The 14931-nt window shown below is 37.6% G+C and overlaps 1 protein-coding gene across 4 annotated transcripts in view; it reads right to left on the bottom strand.

Moving 5' to 3' along the window:
• Positions 1-3801: 3801 nt before the first annotated feature.
• Positions 3802-14931, bottom strand: part of MORC1 (MORC family CW-type zinc finger 1) — a 360669-nt gene continuing 349539 nt past the window's right edge. For all 4 annotated transcript variants that reach the window (XM_073804253.1, XM_033855850.2, XM_073804254.1 and 1 more), the window contains 2 exons: positions 7625-7819; positions 3802-4574 (listed from right to left, as the gene is read on the bottom strand). In XM_073804253.1, coding sequence (XP_073660354.1) covers positions 4482-4574; positions 7625-7819 — 288 coding nt within the window. In that variant the 3' untranslated portion in view covers positions 3802-4481. The remainder of the gene's footprint in view (positions 4575-7624; positions 7820-14931) is intronic.

Below are 14931 nucleotides of genomic sequence, written 5' to 3'. Positions count from 1 at the left end.
TGACAAAGCGCGAGAGAGGCATGGACATTTATACACTACCAAACGTAAGGTAGATAACTAGTGGGAAGCAGCCGCATAGCACAGGGAGATCAGCTGGGTGCTTTGTGACCGCCTGGAGGGGTGGGATAGGGAGGGTGGGAGGGAGGGAGACGCACGAGGGAAGAGATATGGGAACATATGTATATGTATAACTGATTCACTTTGTTATAAAGCAGAGACTAACACACCATTTTAAAGCAATTATACTCCAATAAAGATGTAAAATTATTTATATATATATATATATATATATAAATAAAAAGAATTATACATGCAAAGATACAGAGGAAATTTTCGAAAAATAAAATTATTAGCTAGCCCTACCAAAACAACATGGATTCAATAAGAGAAAAGATGAGACAATCAATGGAAAAAAATAGAGATCTTTTTGTGTTTTAGAACTCAGTGCAAATACAAATAGGAATTTAACCTGCAATAAGGTGGTATTGCAGATCATTGGGGAAAAGATTTATTCAACTGATAATTCTGGGACATTATTGTGGAAACACACACACACAACAACATCAGATCTGTAACTTACTCCTGACAGCAAAATAAATTCTAGATGAATCAAAGATTTAGCAATATGATTATCAAAATCATTAGAGAAAACAATGTAAAATTTCTTTAGAATTTTAGCATTGGAAAGTACTCTCTAAATATGACTAAAAATCTCAGAAGCCATAAATGAAAGGAAATTAAAGCAAACATTTTTGAAAATCTCACATGGCTCAAAACATAATAAAAACATTAAAAAATGAAAAATTATGAGAAAACATTTGTGACACACATCATATAAAAAAGATAATTTCCCTAATATGAAAATAGTTCCTATAAATTAGTAGGAAAATATAACCAAGTTGAAAAATGAACAAAGGCCAAATTTGAAAATTCAAATGAATTTTTTTTTTTTTTTCAGTACGCAGGCCACTTACTGTTGTGGCCTCTCCTGTTGTGGAGTACAGGCTCCGGACGCGCAGGCTCAGCGGCCATGGCTCATGGCCCCAGCCGCTCCGCGGCATGTGGGACACTCCCGGACTGGGGCACAAACCCGTGTCCCCTGCATTGGCAGGCGGACTCTCAACCACTGCGCTACCAGGGAAGCCCTCAAATGAATTTTAAACATGAAAAGGTGCTCAGTCTTACTCATAAGAAATGTACATTAAAGCTACAAGTATATACCACTTTTCACCTGTTTGATCAATGACATAAGAATGCTTGATAATTTACGGGATAGGTGAAGGTGTGAGAAACAGACATTAATATATTGCTGGAGGGTATTTATTAATACAATTTTTATGAAGTGTTATTAGGCAATATCTATTAATAATATCTGTATGTACCCTTTGGCCCAGCAATGCATCTTCTGAAGTTTATTTAACAAGTATAATTGCATATATGTGAAATGAACATATTTACAAGAATGTTCACTGTTGTGTGCATGTAAATCCAAAAGGATGAGAACATGTAAACATGAAAAAAAAATGAGCACTAACAATGAAATATCAGAAAGGGAATGTAAAAGAACAATCCGTTTTAAAATTGCATCAAAAAACAATTATTTAGGAATAATCCTGACCAAGGAGGTGAAAGACTTATATGCTGAGAACTCTAAAACATTAATAAAGGAAACTGAAGATGATTCAAAGAAATGGAAAGATATTCCATGCACTTGGATTGGAAGAATTAACATTGTTAAAATGGCCACACCACCCAAAGCAATCTACAGACTTAATGTGATCCCTATCAAATTACCCATCACATTTTTCACAGAACTAGAATAATCCTACAATTTATGTGGAACCATAAAAGTCCCAGAATTGGCCAAGAAATCCTGAGGAAAAAGAACAAAGCAGGAGGCATAACCCTCCCAGACTTCAGACGATACTACAAAGCTACAGGAATCACAACAGCATGGTATTGGCACAAAAACAGACATATGGATCAATAGAACAGAATAGAGAGCCCAGAAATAAACCCAAACACCTACAGTCAATTAATCTTTGACAAAGGAGGCAAGAATATACAATGGAGAAAAGACAGTCTCTTCAGCAAGCGGTGTTGGAAAAGCTGGACAGCTGCATGTCAATCAATGAAGTTAGAACATACCCTCAAATCATACAGAAAAATAAATTCAAAATGGCTTAAAGACTTAAATATAAGACATGATACAACAAAACTCCTAGAAGAGAACACAGGCAAAACATTCTCTGACATAAATCATACCAATGTTTTCTTAGGTCAGTCTCCCAAGGCAACAGAAATAAAGCAAAAATAAACAAATGGGACCTAATCATACTTAAAAGCTTTTGCACAGCAAAGGAAACCATAAACAAAATGAAAAGAAAACCTATGGACTGGGAGAAATTATTTGCAAATGATGTGACCAATGAAGGCTTAATTTCCAAAATATATAAACAGCTCATACAACTCAATAACAAAAAATCAAACAATCCAATCAAAAAATGGGCAGAAGACCTAAATAGACATTTCTCCAAAGAAGAAATACATATGGCCAATATGCACATGAAAAGATGCTCAGCGTCACTAATCATTAGAGAAATGCAAATCAAAACTACACTGAGGTACCACCTCACACCAATCAGAACAGCCGTCATTAAAAAGTCTACAAATAACAAATGCTAGAGAGGGTGTGGAGAAAAGGGAACCCTCCTATTGTTGGTGGGAATGTAAATTGGTGCAGCCACTATGGAAAACAGAATGGAGATTCCTCAAAAAACTAAAAATTGAATTGCCATATGATCCAACTATCCCACTCCTGGACATATACCCAGACAAAACTATAATTCAAAAAGATACATGCATCCCAATGTACATAGCAGCATTATTTACAATAGCCAAGACGTGGAAACAACCTAAGTGTCCATCAACAGATGAATGGATAAAGAAGATGTGGTACATATATACACAAGGGAATATTATTCAGCCATAAAAAGGAGTGAAATAATGCCATTTGCAGCAACATGGATGGACTCAGAGATTATCATACTAAGCAAAGTAAGTGAGAAAGAGAAAAAGAAGTACCATATAATATCACTTATACGTAGAATCTAAAATATGACACAAATGAACTTACCTATGAAACAGAAACAGACTCACAGACATAGACAACAGACTTATGGTTGCCAAGAGGGAGGGGGGGAGAGGGAGGGATAAATCGGGAGTTTGGGATTAGCAAATGCAAACTATTATATATATGTATAGCTGAATTACTTTGCTGTACACCAGAAACTAACAAAACACTGTAAATCAACTATACCTTAATAAAATAAATTTTTTAAAAAAGAAAGAAAAGCAAAAGCCTTATAAAAGAGAAAAAAAAAGAAAAATGTAAATGTCCATCATAAGATGGATATTTACCTAAAATAAATTTTGGTATACCTACAGAGTCGAATAATAAAGAGCAGTTTAAAGACAATGAGACAGCGCTGCATATACTGATCCTGATATGGAATGATCTTGAAGATATAGTAAATGGAAAAAAACAAAAGCATATTCTGGATGCTATTACATCCATATTTATATCCACATAATGATTTATATGGTTTTATATACATTGACTGATTTTGGATGAATTCATAAGTAACTAGTAAAACCATGCCTCTTGAGAAGAGTAATTAAGTAACTAAAGACAAGAACGGGATGAAGACTTTTCACTGTACTGTATTCCATTTCACATGTTCTGAATTTTATACTATGTGCATGTACATAAAATTAAAATTATACAATTACACAAACATTTATTAAATGTTTTATTGCTTTTGTCCAAAGTTGCAGACATTTCTAAACAAATAAAACAAACAGTTGTCAAGGAAAATGTAAAACACAATTCTTACATATATGTAATATGTATTCATATTATGCTTAGAAGATTGGCTCTTTTACTATAACTCAATAATAAAATTAACATATAAAATATATCTCAAAGTTCTTTTGGGATGTATATTATCTGCTTTACTGAGTACTGGCTGTAGTGGAGAAGGGGTATAATGTCTTTCTTTTTCAACTCAAGTTTCAAAAGGAGGTGATTCTGTAGTTCTTTGGCTCTTAAAAACCACTGTTTTCCAGTTTTTACAATCTTTTTAGTGAAAACAAAATTTAAGCCTAAATGACATTTCCATCTTTCTTAGCAGCTCACGGGAACTAGAGAACTCTAGAAATGGTTTCTGAGAGAACAGGAAGAGTTAGGGAATAGAACTGGGAAACATACAAATTGTAAACCAGTCTCCATTTCTAAAACATAAAATTTTCTTACTGTTAAACAAGATGAACTTTACAATAACAAGTGCAAAGGAGATATTTTTACAGAATCTTCTTTTTTTCTTATTAGCATTTTAAAAAATGGAATGTCTTTTCTTTTAATTTTGAGAAGTACTTTCCTTTTTTTTGAAAGGAGACTATGTCCTGTACCTGCAGTCATTTTATTTAAAAGTCTTCTGAAAAAGGAGATTATCTTCTTTAAGCAGAGCTTCTAAATAACTGTCAATTTGCTCCAGGTCTCCTGCTGGACCGCCCTGGAAAAGAGAAGCAACAATCATAGGAGGGGAAGAAGCTACAGGGTTTATTCCTGTAATCTGGGTGGCCTTGGACCAGTCTTCCCTATGATTCATGTAGCAACAAAACCCAGCTTGCATTCGAATAATGCTTTTAACCTTTTGAAATGTTTTTGCATTTAATCTCATTTTATGCTCACAAGTGGTTAGGAACTTGAATCTTTTTTTTTTTCTTCTTCTTCTTCTTTAGTGGAAATTAGTTCAACTGTGCTTTTTGGGTTTTTTTTTTTCCCCTTCTATATAATTACTTGTCATATTCCTAAAGCCCCCGCCCTCATCTCATTTTTCTGTTATAGGCTCTCATGAATTTTTAGCCTTAGAGGCAAAACAGACGGGTAGGCAAATTCTGACTTCTCTGTTTCTCCTTTTTCCTCTGCAGCATCTTTTCCCACAACCTTTGGCTTGCTGCCCTGATCTGTCCCCTTTTCTCTTTCCCTCAGTTCTCTATTGGGGTAATCTCAAGCTCTCCTTCCTTGAGCTTCTTGATCCATGAACAGCTGGACAAATGCTCCCTCTTTACTGACCTAAGTCTCACTCCCTCAGGCCCAACCATGGGATCAACTCATTCTCCAACTGCGCTGATGGACAGGAGAATTTTTAGGAAGGACCTTTCAGAAATAATCCCAATGTTATTATTGTTTCCAACAAGTGTCTGGCACTATCATAGTTTCTCCATCCCTCATCTGGTTCCATTAAATGTGTTTTTGCTTTGCTCCCTTTGCCCTAGATTTGCTCAGTCTTCTAACAAGCCTGAATTGTACTGAGTCCCAGCTTTGTAACTAGGACGCTGTTTGGGTTTCCATGATACTGATATTCACTAGGATTTCCAAATATTCACTGACCCTGAGGAATGCCCTGTGTGATCCTTTCTGACACCGACAGCTCTCAGCCTGTTCAGTCTGGTCTAATCCTTTGGCTCCTGCTTTCTACCCTGCAGACTAGACTTCCTGCTAGGACTCCAGGTTGATCCTGTTCCCAGGTTCTTCATGTGCTGCCCCAACCGTCTGTTCCAGGTCCACCGCATCTCATGTGTCTGCTCTACTCCATGGTAGCTGCTCGCGCAATTAAAGGCACTGAGAATGTAAATTTCAAGTGGGGGATGAGAGTAAACATATCTGGGCAGGAGCCTTTTGAGTACCTCTACAATGATACTGGATAAAACATTTCACATTCTGTGGGCTAAAGCCCTTCACCTCTTTACTAATGTTTGTGAATAAAACAAATTAAGTTAGTATAATTACTCTGGCTACTGTGAGGGAACCCAGGGGTTTGACACAGAAGGAAGAGTAAACTGCTATTCTTTCATTTTGTTTTTCCTAGCTGAACAGATTTGCTATTGTGAGAACCAAATAATTTTTATGAACTTTCTTGATAGACAGTGGTATTCCATTACTATGATAAAGAACTTCTTTGGTCTCTCTAGTTGTTCTTGTTAGTGAAACAACAGTCATCACTGAAACCCTACCATGTGTGAGGCTCCACCAGACCTTTCACATGCAAAAACATTCACCACCCTCTGTAGCCACAAGAACCCAAAGGAGCTCCACTCAAATCCCACTCTCACAAATTGGCTTAGGTAGTACTGTTGACAGAAGGACAAATATAATTACCATTATGTGAAAATCGTTAGCTTTAATCATCCTTTTTATTTTAATAATGAAACATTTTAACTGTTGCCTAGACCACCCAAGAAGAGAGGGATCGTCTCTTTTGGCTATATACTTAATCAAAAATACTTTCTGTGTTTTTATTTTGTATTTTACATAAGAGAAATCCCAGCAAATCCAAAGATGTGTAGTTTTTGAAAGAGCAATGAACTCTCACACTGACTGAAAACCAGACAGTCGGCTTCAAAGTCCATGCTCATCATGTTCAATACTGATGCTCAGCAAGTTTCCTCGTCTGTCTCTCCGCGACCCCCTTCATGGGCAAAGCCGTCCTCCAGGCCTCCAGGCAGGTTTCTCTGGGAGACAGCTCCTGCCCTCTCTCCCTGCATGGCCCAGGAAGGACCTGTCTCCTGTTCCAGACTCAGAGCCTATGTCTGAGTTTTGTCTGGGTCCTGAGACAATTTTCTCCCCGTCAGACCCTATTTCCATATACTTTTTTAAAGCAGGCTAGATGATCTCTAAGGAGCTTCCAGTTTACCATGACAATAAACTGAACCAAAGGCTAGTCTTGAGGCAGCCCAGAGAGTGCCCAGGTTTCCATCACCAGTGCTGGGGAAGCAACACAAAGTGCTGGGTGCTGAGTGTATGATGCCAAGTTGCTCCAGACACAGACCTGCCCTTGCGGGCCCCCAGAGAGCTCTCTGACCCCCTCTCAGGGAGCTTTCCTAGGAGTCCCACTGAACAACCTTCGTTTATACCCCAAGGAAAGCTGAGAAGCACAGTCATAGTTCCTGGGCTCACTGTTGATTTCTCAATTTATTTCTAGCATCTACAGAAAGATTTTTCAACATTGGATATATATACTTTAATTTTTGATGTTTTCTCCCCAGCATTTGTATATGCTATAGTAGAAGATGGGTATTTCCTCACTGGCTCAATCTATCATAGAAGCCCAATTCTTTATGCATTCAAATATATAAATAAACAAGAAGAACAGTAATTCATAGTTACATGATATTTTCCTCTAAGATTAGAAGAGTCTGTTTTTTTAACCTCTGTATTAGGATAAAAATTAAAATATTTTGTTGTCTGAAAAAATTAGGAAAAAATTTCCTACTGGAAATATGCTACTGAGGAGACAGCATGATCGAACTATACCAACAGCACAAGCAAAGCTTCTGATTTTTTAAAGGGAAAATATAATAGGCCTTTAAAACAGTGTTCTAATTTATACTTTCAAAGTTCATTTATTTGTGATTTCAATATCCATTAAGAGAGAGTTAGGGCTCGGTTAAGTGACTCGTCCAAAGTCATAAGTGGATGACGACATTAGGAGAGGAAGCTAGCCCAGCGCTCTCTACACAATGTGTGTTCCTATTACTCAAATAAAATTTCATTTCTTACCAGCTGAAGTTTCTGCAATAATACTGTCAGTTTCACACGAAGATTATTCAGTTTGTCTTCAGTGACTTTTCTTTTTTTTTCACATTGTCCCAGGGATACTTCATTAAGCACTCCTCTTCTGTTTGCATCATAGATAATGGATTGCATGGTTTCCTTTAGTTTTTTTTCATATTGGACCATGTAAACATTACGGACCTGGGAATGTTTTAAAAACAGTTTTAGTATATTTTTAAAATATTACTTTCCTCCCTAATAGCAAAATATCATATTCCAATCCTACACATATATACCACGTGTCAACTCTGTACATATGTACTATGGGTGGTCTACATTTAAGATATGTTGGTCCCTTAAGGAACTAACAATCTGATGGAAGAGGAAGAGAAAGAAGGAAAAATGCACAATAGTCCAGTAACTATAATATAAAGAGGCACGCCAAGGTCAGCTCAGAAACCCTTGCTTTGGAATAAAGAAGAAACCTAGTAATGCTTGAATTTGTTCTCCTACCAGGGCTACCGTATTCTTCAAGGCACAAAGAGGATAGGTGCCTGTGACTACTCGCCACAGCACCAGTAACTCACAGATGACGACAGTAACTCACAGATAACGACAGAGTGTCCAGCCACCTGGGGCTTTAAATGTGTGATTTATAACTCAAGTCTGTAGCATCTGAAAAGCACAGAAGCTACAGTAAGAGGAATTCCTAGTCTGCCACTCTCCTTGGGTTCCCTAATCTGATATAAAGAGTACGGTTATATACTAACGCATGTGACCTTTGCTAATTCAAGAGTCTTGGTTATTTTCCAAGAGCTCGTGTTGCATCTGAGACACTCACAGAATAGAAAGAAGTAATGGAGTGGTCAAATGCTTCAATTTCAAAATGACATTAATTGCCTGTATCAACATTTTGAGAGGGCCGGGGGATATTCTGAGAAAAGAGATACAGGGCAAATCCTGTTTTGATAAACATTTGAATGTTTCAGCAATAAGAAGATTTCTGTATTCTAATATGCTGGGTTGCCAGGAAAATTGTACGGTAGCCTCGTTTGTCTTCTGGGTCCACCCTGTCCCCCTTCACCCTCCTCCATTACACTCACTAATACATGCAGGCCCTTCCCCAACACTGCCACATCATCCCCTTTAAGCACTCATTGACCTCACACATTTCTCCTTTTTCTATAAAATTCTTTAAACAAACAAACAAAACCCCCTAAGTATACTGAATTCTGTTTAATAGACGTTCACCAACTACTTCCTAAATTCAAGGCACTGAATTTTATTATAGGTGATGCAGAGATACGTAAGATTCAGTTTTTGCTCTCAAGAAGCTTCTAGTCTACAAAATGAGATAATACAAGTATGCAAATATTGTATCTTTATGGGAGAAAATGTATTGTGCCCCAAGTAAGGCACAGATATTATTAGAGTTGAGAGGCGGGTGTGGAGTCTCCATTAAATAGAAGAGCATTAAAGTCCTGACTTAAGGTATTTGAGTTGGATTGACATCACTAATTTACCTCCAATTATGTATACTATTCATGTGCTACTAACTGAGAGGAATATTTGGGAGCAAGGACCCAAATACCACTCCACAGTAGTAAACAATGGCCATATATGTGTGCGTTTATATATATACACACATACATTCACACATATATTTCATATGTTGTATTAAAGGTGAGACTTAATTGTGAAATCTGTAGATTGCCACGTAAAGAAATCTTAGATTTCTTTCGAGACTTACACTGCCTGGATGTTTGTGTGAGGGCACAAGGAATTAGACTCTGAAATCCTTGACCTGGCTCTGCCTCTTCTTACCTCATTTCCTGAGTTCTAGGCCTCGCCCTTCCAGGTATACATCAAGCTCCCTCCTGCCACAGACCCTTTGCCCTTGCTGCTGTCTTTGTTCAGCAGATTCAGCTCCAGATATACACAAGGCTCACTCTTGGTCTCAACCAGTATGAAAACATGGCTCAGATATTCCTTGCTCTCTGTATCTGAAATAGCCTCCCCTTCCCCAACACACCGTCACTGTCTATCCCCTGGCCTTGCACATTTTATGGCACATCACATTGTATGTTTATTTATGTTTTATTTAAGTGTTTGTTATCTATCTTTCCCTCGGGAACGTAACCTCAATGTAAAAAAAAAAATTGGTTTTGTACACCTCTCTATTTCCAACACCTGCCACAGGGCACTAAATAGTGAAGAGTTAGGACAGCAGATGTTCAGAATTAACAGCAAAGGGACTTCAAATACGAGGGCCAAACCTGCCTTGAAATGCAGGCTACATTCTGAGATCTTGGAGGGGCATCCTTTTTTGAACATGCTCAATTCAACCTACAAGAAGTTGATGGCTTAAAACTAAGGCGATAACCACCTCCTCCAAGAAGCTTCACAGGTGCTTCCCGTGGTGGCTTCTGTCAAACGCAGGAAGTGAGATCTCCCACGGCCTGAAGGTAGAGTAGGGTAAATAATTCAACACAGCTGGAATAATGAGGACAGAGTCATGGACAGTTCAGATGTCAGCAGCCAATTATAGTTCTTAGTTTTCAGAACTTCAGAATCTTATAAGCTTTTGCCATCCTAAACAACAGCCAGGAAACACTTTCTTGTAAAAAGCAACAACAATAATAAAACAAACCAAAACAAATAAAATTAAAAATATAAAAAACAATATTACCTAGAAAAATAACAGTATTGCTCATCAGCAATAAAAAGAAACACACGATTGATATACTTAATGGATCTGAAGGACATTATGTTGAGTGAATAAAGCCAATCATAAAGTGACACCTACTGTATGATACCATTTTGATAACATCCCTCAATAAGTGGTACTGGGAAAAATGGACAGCTACATGTAAAGGAATGAAATTAGAACACTCCCTAACACCATACACAAAAATAAACTCAAAATGGATTAGAGACCTCAATGTAAGACCGGACATTATAAAACTCTTAGAGGAAAACATAGGAAGAACACTCTTTGAGGTAAATCACAGCAAGATCTTTTTTGACCCACCTCCTAGAGTAATGGAAATAAAAACAAAAATAAACAAATGGGACGTAATGAAACTTCAAAGCTTTTGCACAGCAAAGGAAACCATAAACAAAACGAAAAGACAACCCTTAGAATGGGAGAAAATATTTGCAAACGAATCAACGGACAAAGGATTGATCTCCAAAATATATAAACAGCTCATGCAGCTCAATATTAAAAAAACAAACAACCCAATCCAAAAATGGGCAGAAGACCTAAATAGACATTTCTCCAGAGACATACAGATGGCCAAGAAGCATATGAAAAGCTGCTCAACATCACTAATTATTAGAGAAATGCAAATCAAAACTACAATAAGGTATCACCCCACACCAGTTAGAATGGGCATCATCAGAAAATCTACAAACAACAAATGCTGGAGAGAGTGTGGAGAAAAGGGAACCCTCTTGCACTGTTGGTGGGAATGTAAATTGATACAGCCATTATGGAGAACGGTATGGACGTTCCTTAAAAAACTAAAAATAGAACTACCATATGATCCATCAATCCCACTACTGGGCATCTACCCAGAGAAAACCCTAATCCAAAAAGACACATGCACCCCAATGTTCATTGCAGTACTATTTACAATAGCCAGGTCATGGAAGCAACCTAAATGCCCATCGACAGACGAATGGATAAAGAAGATGTGGTACATATATACAATGGAATATTACTCTGCCATAAAAAGGAACGAAACTGGGACATTTGTAGAGATGTGGATGGATACAGAGACTGTCATACAGAGTGAAGTAAGTCAGAAAGAGAAAAACAATTATCGTATATTAACGCATATTTGTGGAACCTAGAAAAATAGTACAGATGCACCAGTTTGCAGGGCAGAAATTGAGACACAGATGTAGAGAACAAACGTATGGACACCAAGGGGGGAAAGCGGCGGGGGTGGTGGTGGTGTTGGTGGGATGAACTGGGAGACTGGGATTGACATGTATACACTAATATGTATAAAATAGATAACTAATAAGAACCTGCTGTATAAGAAAATAAAATTCAAAAATGAAAAAAAGAATGTTTATACAGCATGCTACATTCAAAATCATATTCAGTCTCTCAACGTTCACTATTTTGTAACCAGCAAACTGTATTTCCTTCAAGCACTAGCGGCCAGTTTAGCCAGTTTCCTGACTTATGCTTCTTGCTTTCTCAGGCTAACATCTCAATGAGGTTTCTAAAAAAGGTAACACTTTTGACAACTTTTAAAGCTCAATATAAAAGGACTTCTGGTTGTTTTAACATTTTAATTAAGGTGAGTATAGAATTGTAACAGGATGAGAGGCTTAGTTCTGCTGGTTAAACTCACTCTTGTAGAGGTATTTGCGGCAGATCAAAAATGGAATTCTTCCAAACCCCATTAATTCAGAATGGAATTAGGATTTGAAAGAAAGAATATTCAACTGAGATTTTAATTTTCTGCCTTGAATTTAAAAAGTCAGAGCTCTGGCAGCTCTGGAGCTCCAGAATCCTAATAAGTTTGCACAAAGTAAGGCAGGACTACAAAATCTATAGATTTTGCACCCTATTTACAAGAATATGCATGTGTTTGTGTGGGCAGACACTACAGCAGAAACAATCAACTTTGAGTCAATGCACAATAGTAAGGTCCAGATGCATTCAAAGCTACTTATTGATGTTGCTAGGATATGAGAGGATTGCTAATTTCAAGGATTCAATAATCTAGTTGAGGAGAAAATAAAATACAGGAAACTACTGTAATGCAAGGCAGAAAATTTAATTAATGCTAAAGTAGAGTTTTAAGGTCCTCTCAGAACACAGAAGTCAAGATTAATTTCATACGGAGAGACTGAGGTAGGCTTGATGTAGAAGGTAGCATTGATCAGGCTGTACAAAGGGTGGGCAGGATTTCCAGAGGCCAACCGTGGACTGGGAGAGTGGAGAAGAGTATTCGGGGGGACAGCACGGGGAAACGCTCAGAGGCAGGCCAGTCTAGTAGGTTGGAGCAACTCCATTTTGGATGGAGCAGATGGCTTGCAAGAGGAAAGAATAAAAGATGGTGGTTCAGGTTGGGTTGCAAAGGACCACCAATGCTGTCATGAATCATCTGCTACTCTAATAGTTATGGACACTGCTGATGTGGTCAGGGCGGGTGACCAAAAAAGTTTGTGCTTTACAAAGGGTCCTCCCTTTATTAAACGTACACACCTTAAAGCAAGGGGCATAGAGTTAACCCTACATGGATTTCAATAAATGATTTCAATAGTTTTTATAACCATCCACTTAAAGCTACTAATCATTAATAAAGTCCTTAAAACCAGTTTCATGTGAAGAAAATCGTGATTCCAATTGTTCTGTATTTTGCTTGCAACATCTCCATTTCAACAGGAACTCATGGTCTCTTGACTGTTTATCTTGCTTTGATTCTTTGAATTCCATTTGCCCTGAACATTACGAGGATTCTACTCATCATCTATGCTAACACCTTGAATAAACACTTATTCAGTCTGGCCTCCAAGACCCAACAACTTGGCTCCATTACTGAGTGTAGACACTGAAAAAATATCATTTAGAAACAGACATGAAGGACATGTATAAGCTTGGATACGCTGAGATGTATGATAAACTAATTCTTAGCAAATTTCTAAGTTTTTTAGTGTAAATAGTTAAATCAGAGTTCCCTAACCAGTAGATAAGGATGTGTCAAGAGATCCAGGAACCCTACTGGTGATTTGTCAAGCTGGCTGCCACAGAGTTGGGACAATTCCTGGTGGGACAGTAAACAACCTGCCTACCGCATGCCCTCCCCACACCATATTTTACTGTCAGCATCTCCCCATATACATCTCACCATGTAATGTCAAGGTCTCTAGTAAGTAAACAATAATTCTTTTATGCCAATAGGCTGAGAAGCTGTAGTATACCTACTGCAAGTAATACTTGCAAACTTTATCATAAGGATCAAGTATTACAGTCTGGATAAGAATGAGATGGAATAAAGTGAGGTAGTGAAGAGAGCTCTGGAGTGGCACAAATCTGGGTTCCAATCCTGAATCTACTACTTACTTGCATCATGACATTGGAATGTTATCTTTCTGGTTCTCCATTTCCTCATTACTAACATGGGGATAGTGGCAGCTATACATCCCAAAGTTGTGAGAATTAAATGAGGTAACATATATAAAAGGCCTAGTTTAGTGCCTGGAGCTAGTGGCTCTTAATCAATCACAGTGTTAGATTTGCTGATGAAAATAATACTAGTAAAATAATAATAATAATAATAATAGTGCTAGAATAGGGTCAAAAATATGTTGGATAAAAGCTGTCTTTTACTCTAATTAGGAAATGACAACTAAGTCTTCACACCGAAAATGTTCAATTACTGCTTTTTCAACAAAAATGCTACTCAGAAAATAAATTCAATTTTCAGTTGAACAGTGATGAGAAATTAAGAACCACAATATTCCTTCATTTCCAGTTGCTTATCACAGGCCAGTAGGCACTCAGGCAGAAATATCAGAGGCAAATATATCAACAGGGGTATTACATTTAGGCACACCCTAAAATCCAAACACTGTGTGACACAGCCTTTCTAAGAAGAAATCTAGTTTAGGTTCTAATTTTCATTTCAAGTTTGCCTAGTTATATGCTTTGGGGAACTTACTTCCCAATTCTATTTCATTTATAAAACATGAATATTCAAACATATTCCATTCCCCACAAAAGAGATGAGGCGGCGCCTGTGCTTACAGCTGTGCTGTGCACAATTCCAGGAAGCATCATTCACCTCCCAGTCTTGCATATTATTATGAGAGTTTTCCAGAAGATGGCTGTAAGCATAAGCACTTGGAAGAAGATGCTAGTATATGTGCTAGTGATAGAGCTGGTGCACCTGTTTGAGCAAACACAGGTGAAGTGTCAGCAGAAACCTAAGCATCTCAATATTGATCCTGGTGCCATGAAAAGTTCTAGACTGTTGTGGCCTCCATGAAGTATCTGGGAACCTCAGTGGCTGTACTGGCTCCAGTGCTAATCCCCTGTGTTAGTTGGGCCAGGTTCACATCTTGGAGTCTCAGTTCCCTTGATTGTGATTTAAGGAAGTTGAGGGCATATGATTTTTTGAGATATTTCTCTAGTAGAACTGAAGGACTCTATGGACTCTTCCCTGCCACCACCAAGGAAACCTTTAAGAACTAGATACACAGTATTATAAGAAAACTGTAAAAAAAAAACAAAACAACAAAAACAAAAAACCATCTACCCAGAGAGAGAGAAAGGTTGTAATGAAACA

This window comes from Tursiops truncatus, chromosome 4 (genome assembly GCF_011762595.2).
Source record: "Tursiops truncatus isolate mTurTru1 chromosome 4, mTurTru1.mat.Y, whole genome shotgun sequence".
In the NCBI taxonomy this organism is placed as follows: domain Eukaryota; kingdom Metazoa; phylum Chordata; class Mammalia; order Artiodactyla; family Delphinidae; genus Tursiops; species Tursiops truncatus.
The sequence above is the reverse complement of the archived record's forward strand: the minus strand, read 5'-3'. Positions and strand labels throughout refer to the sequence as shown.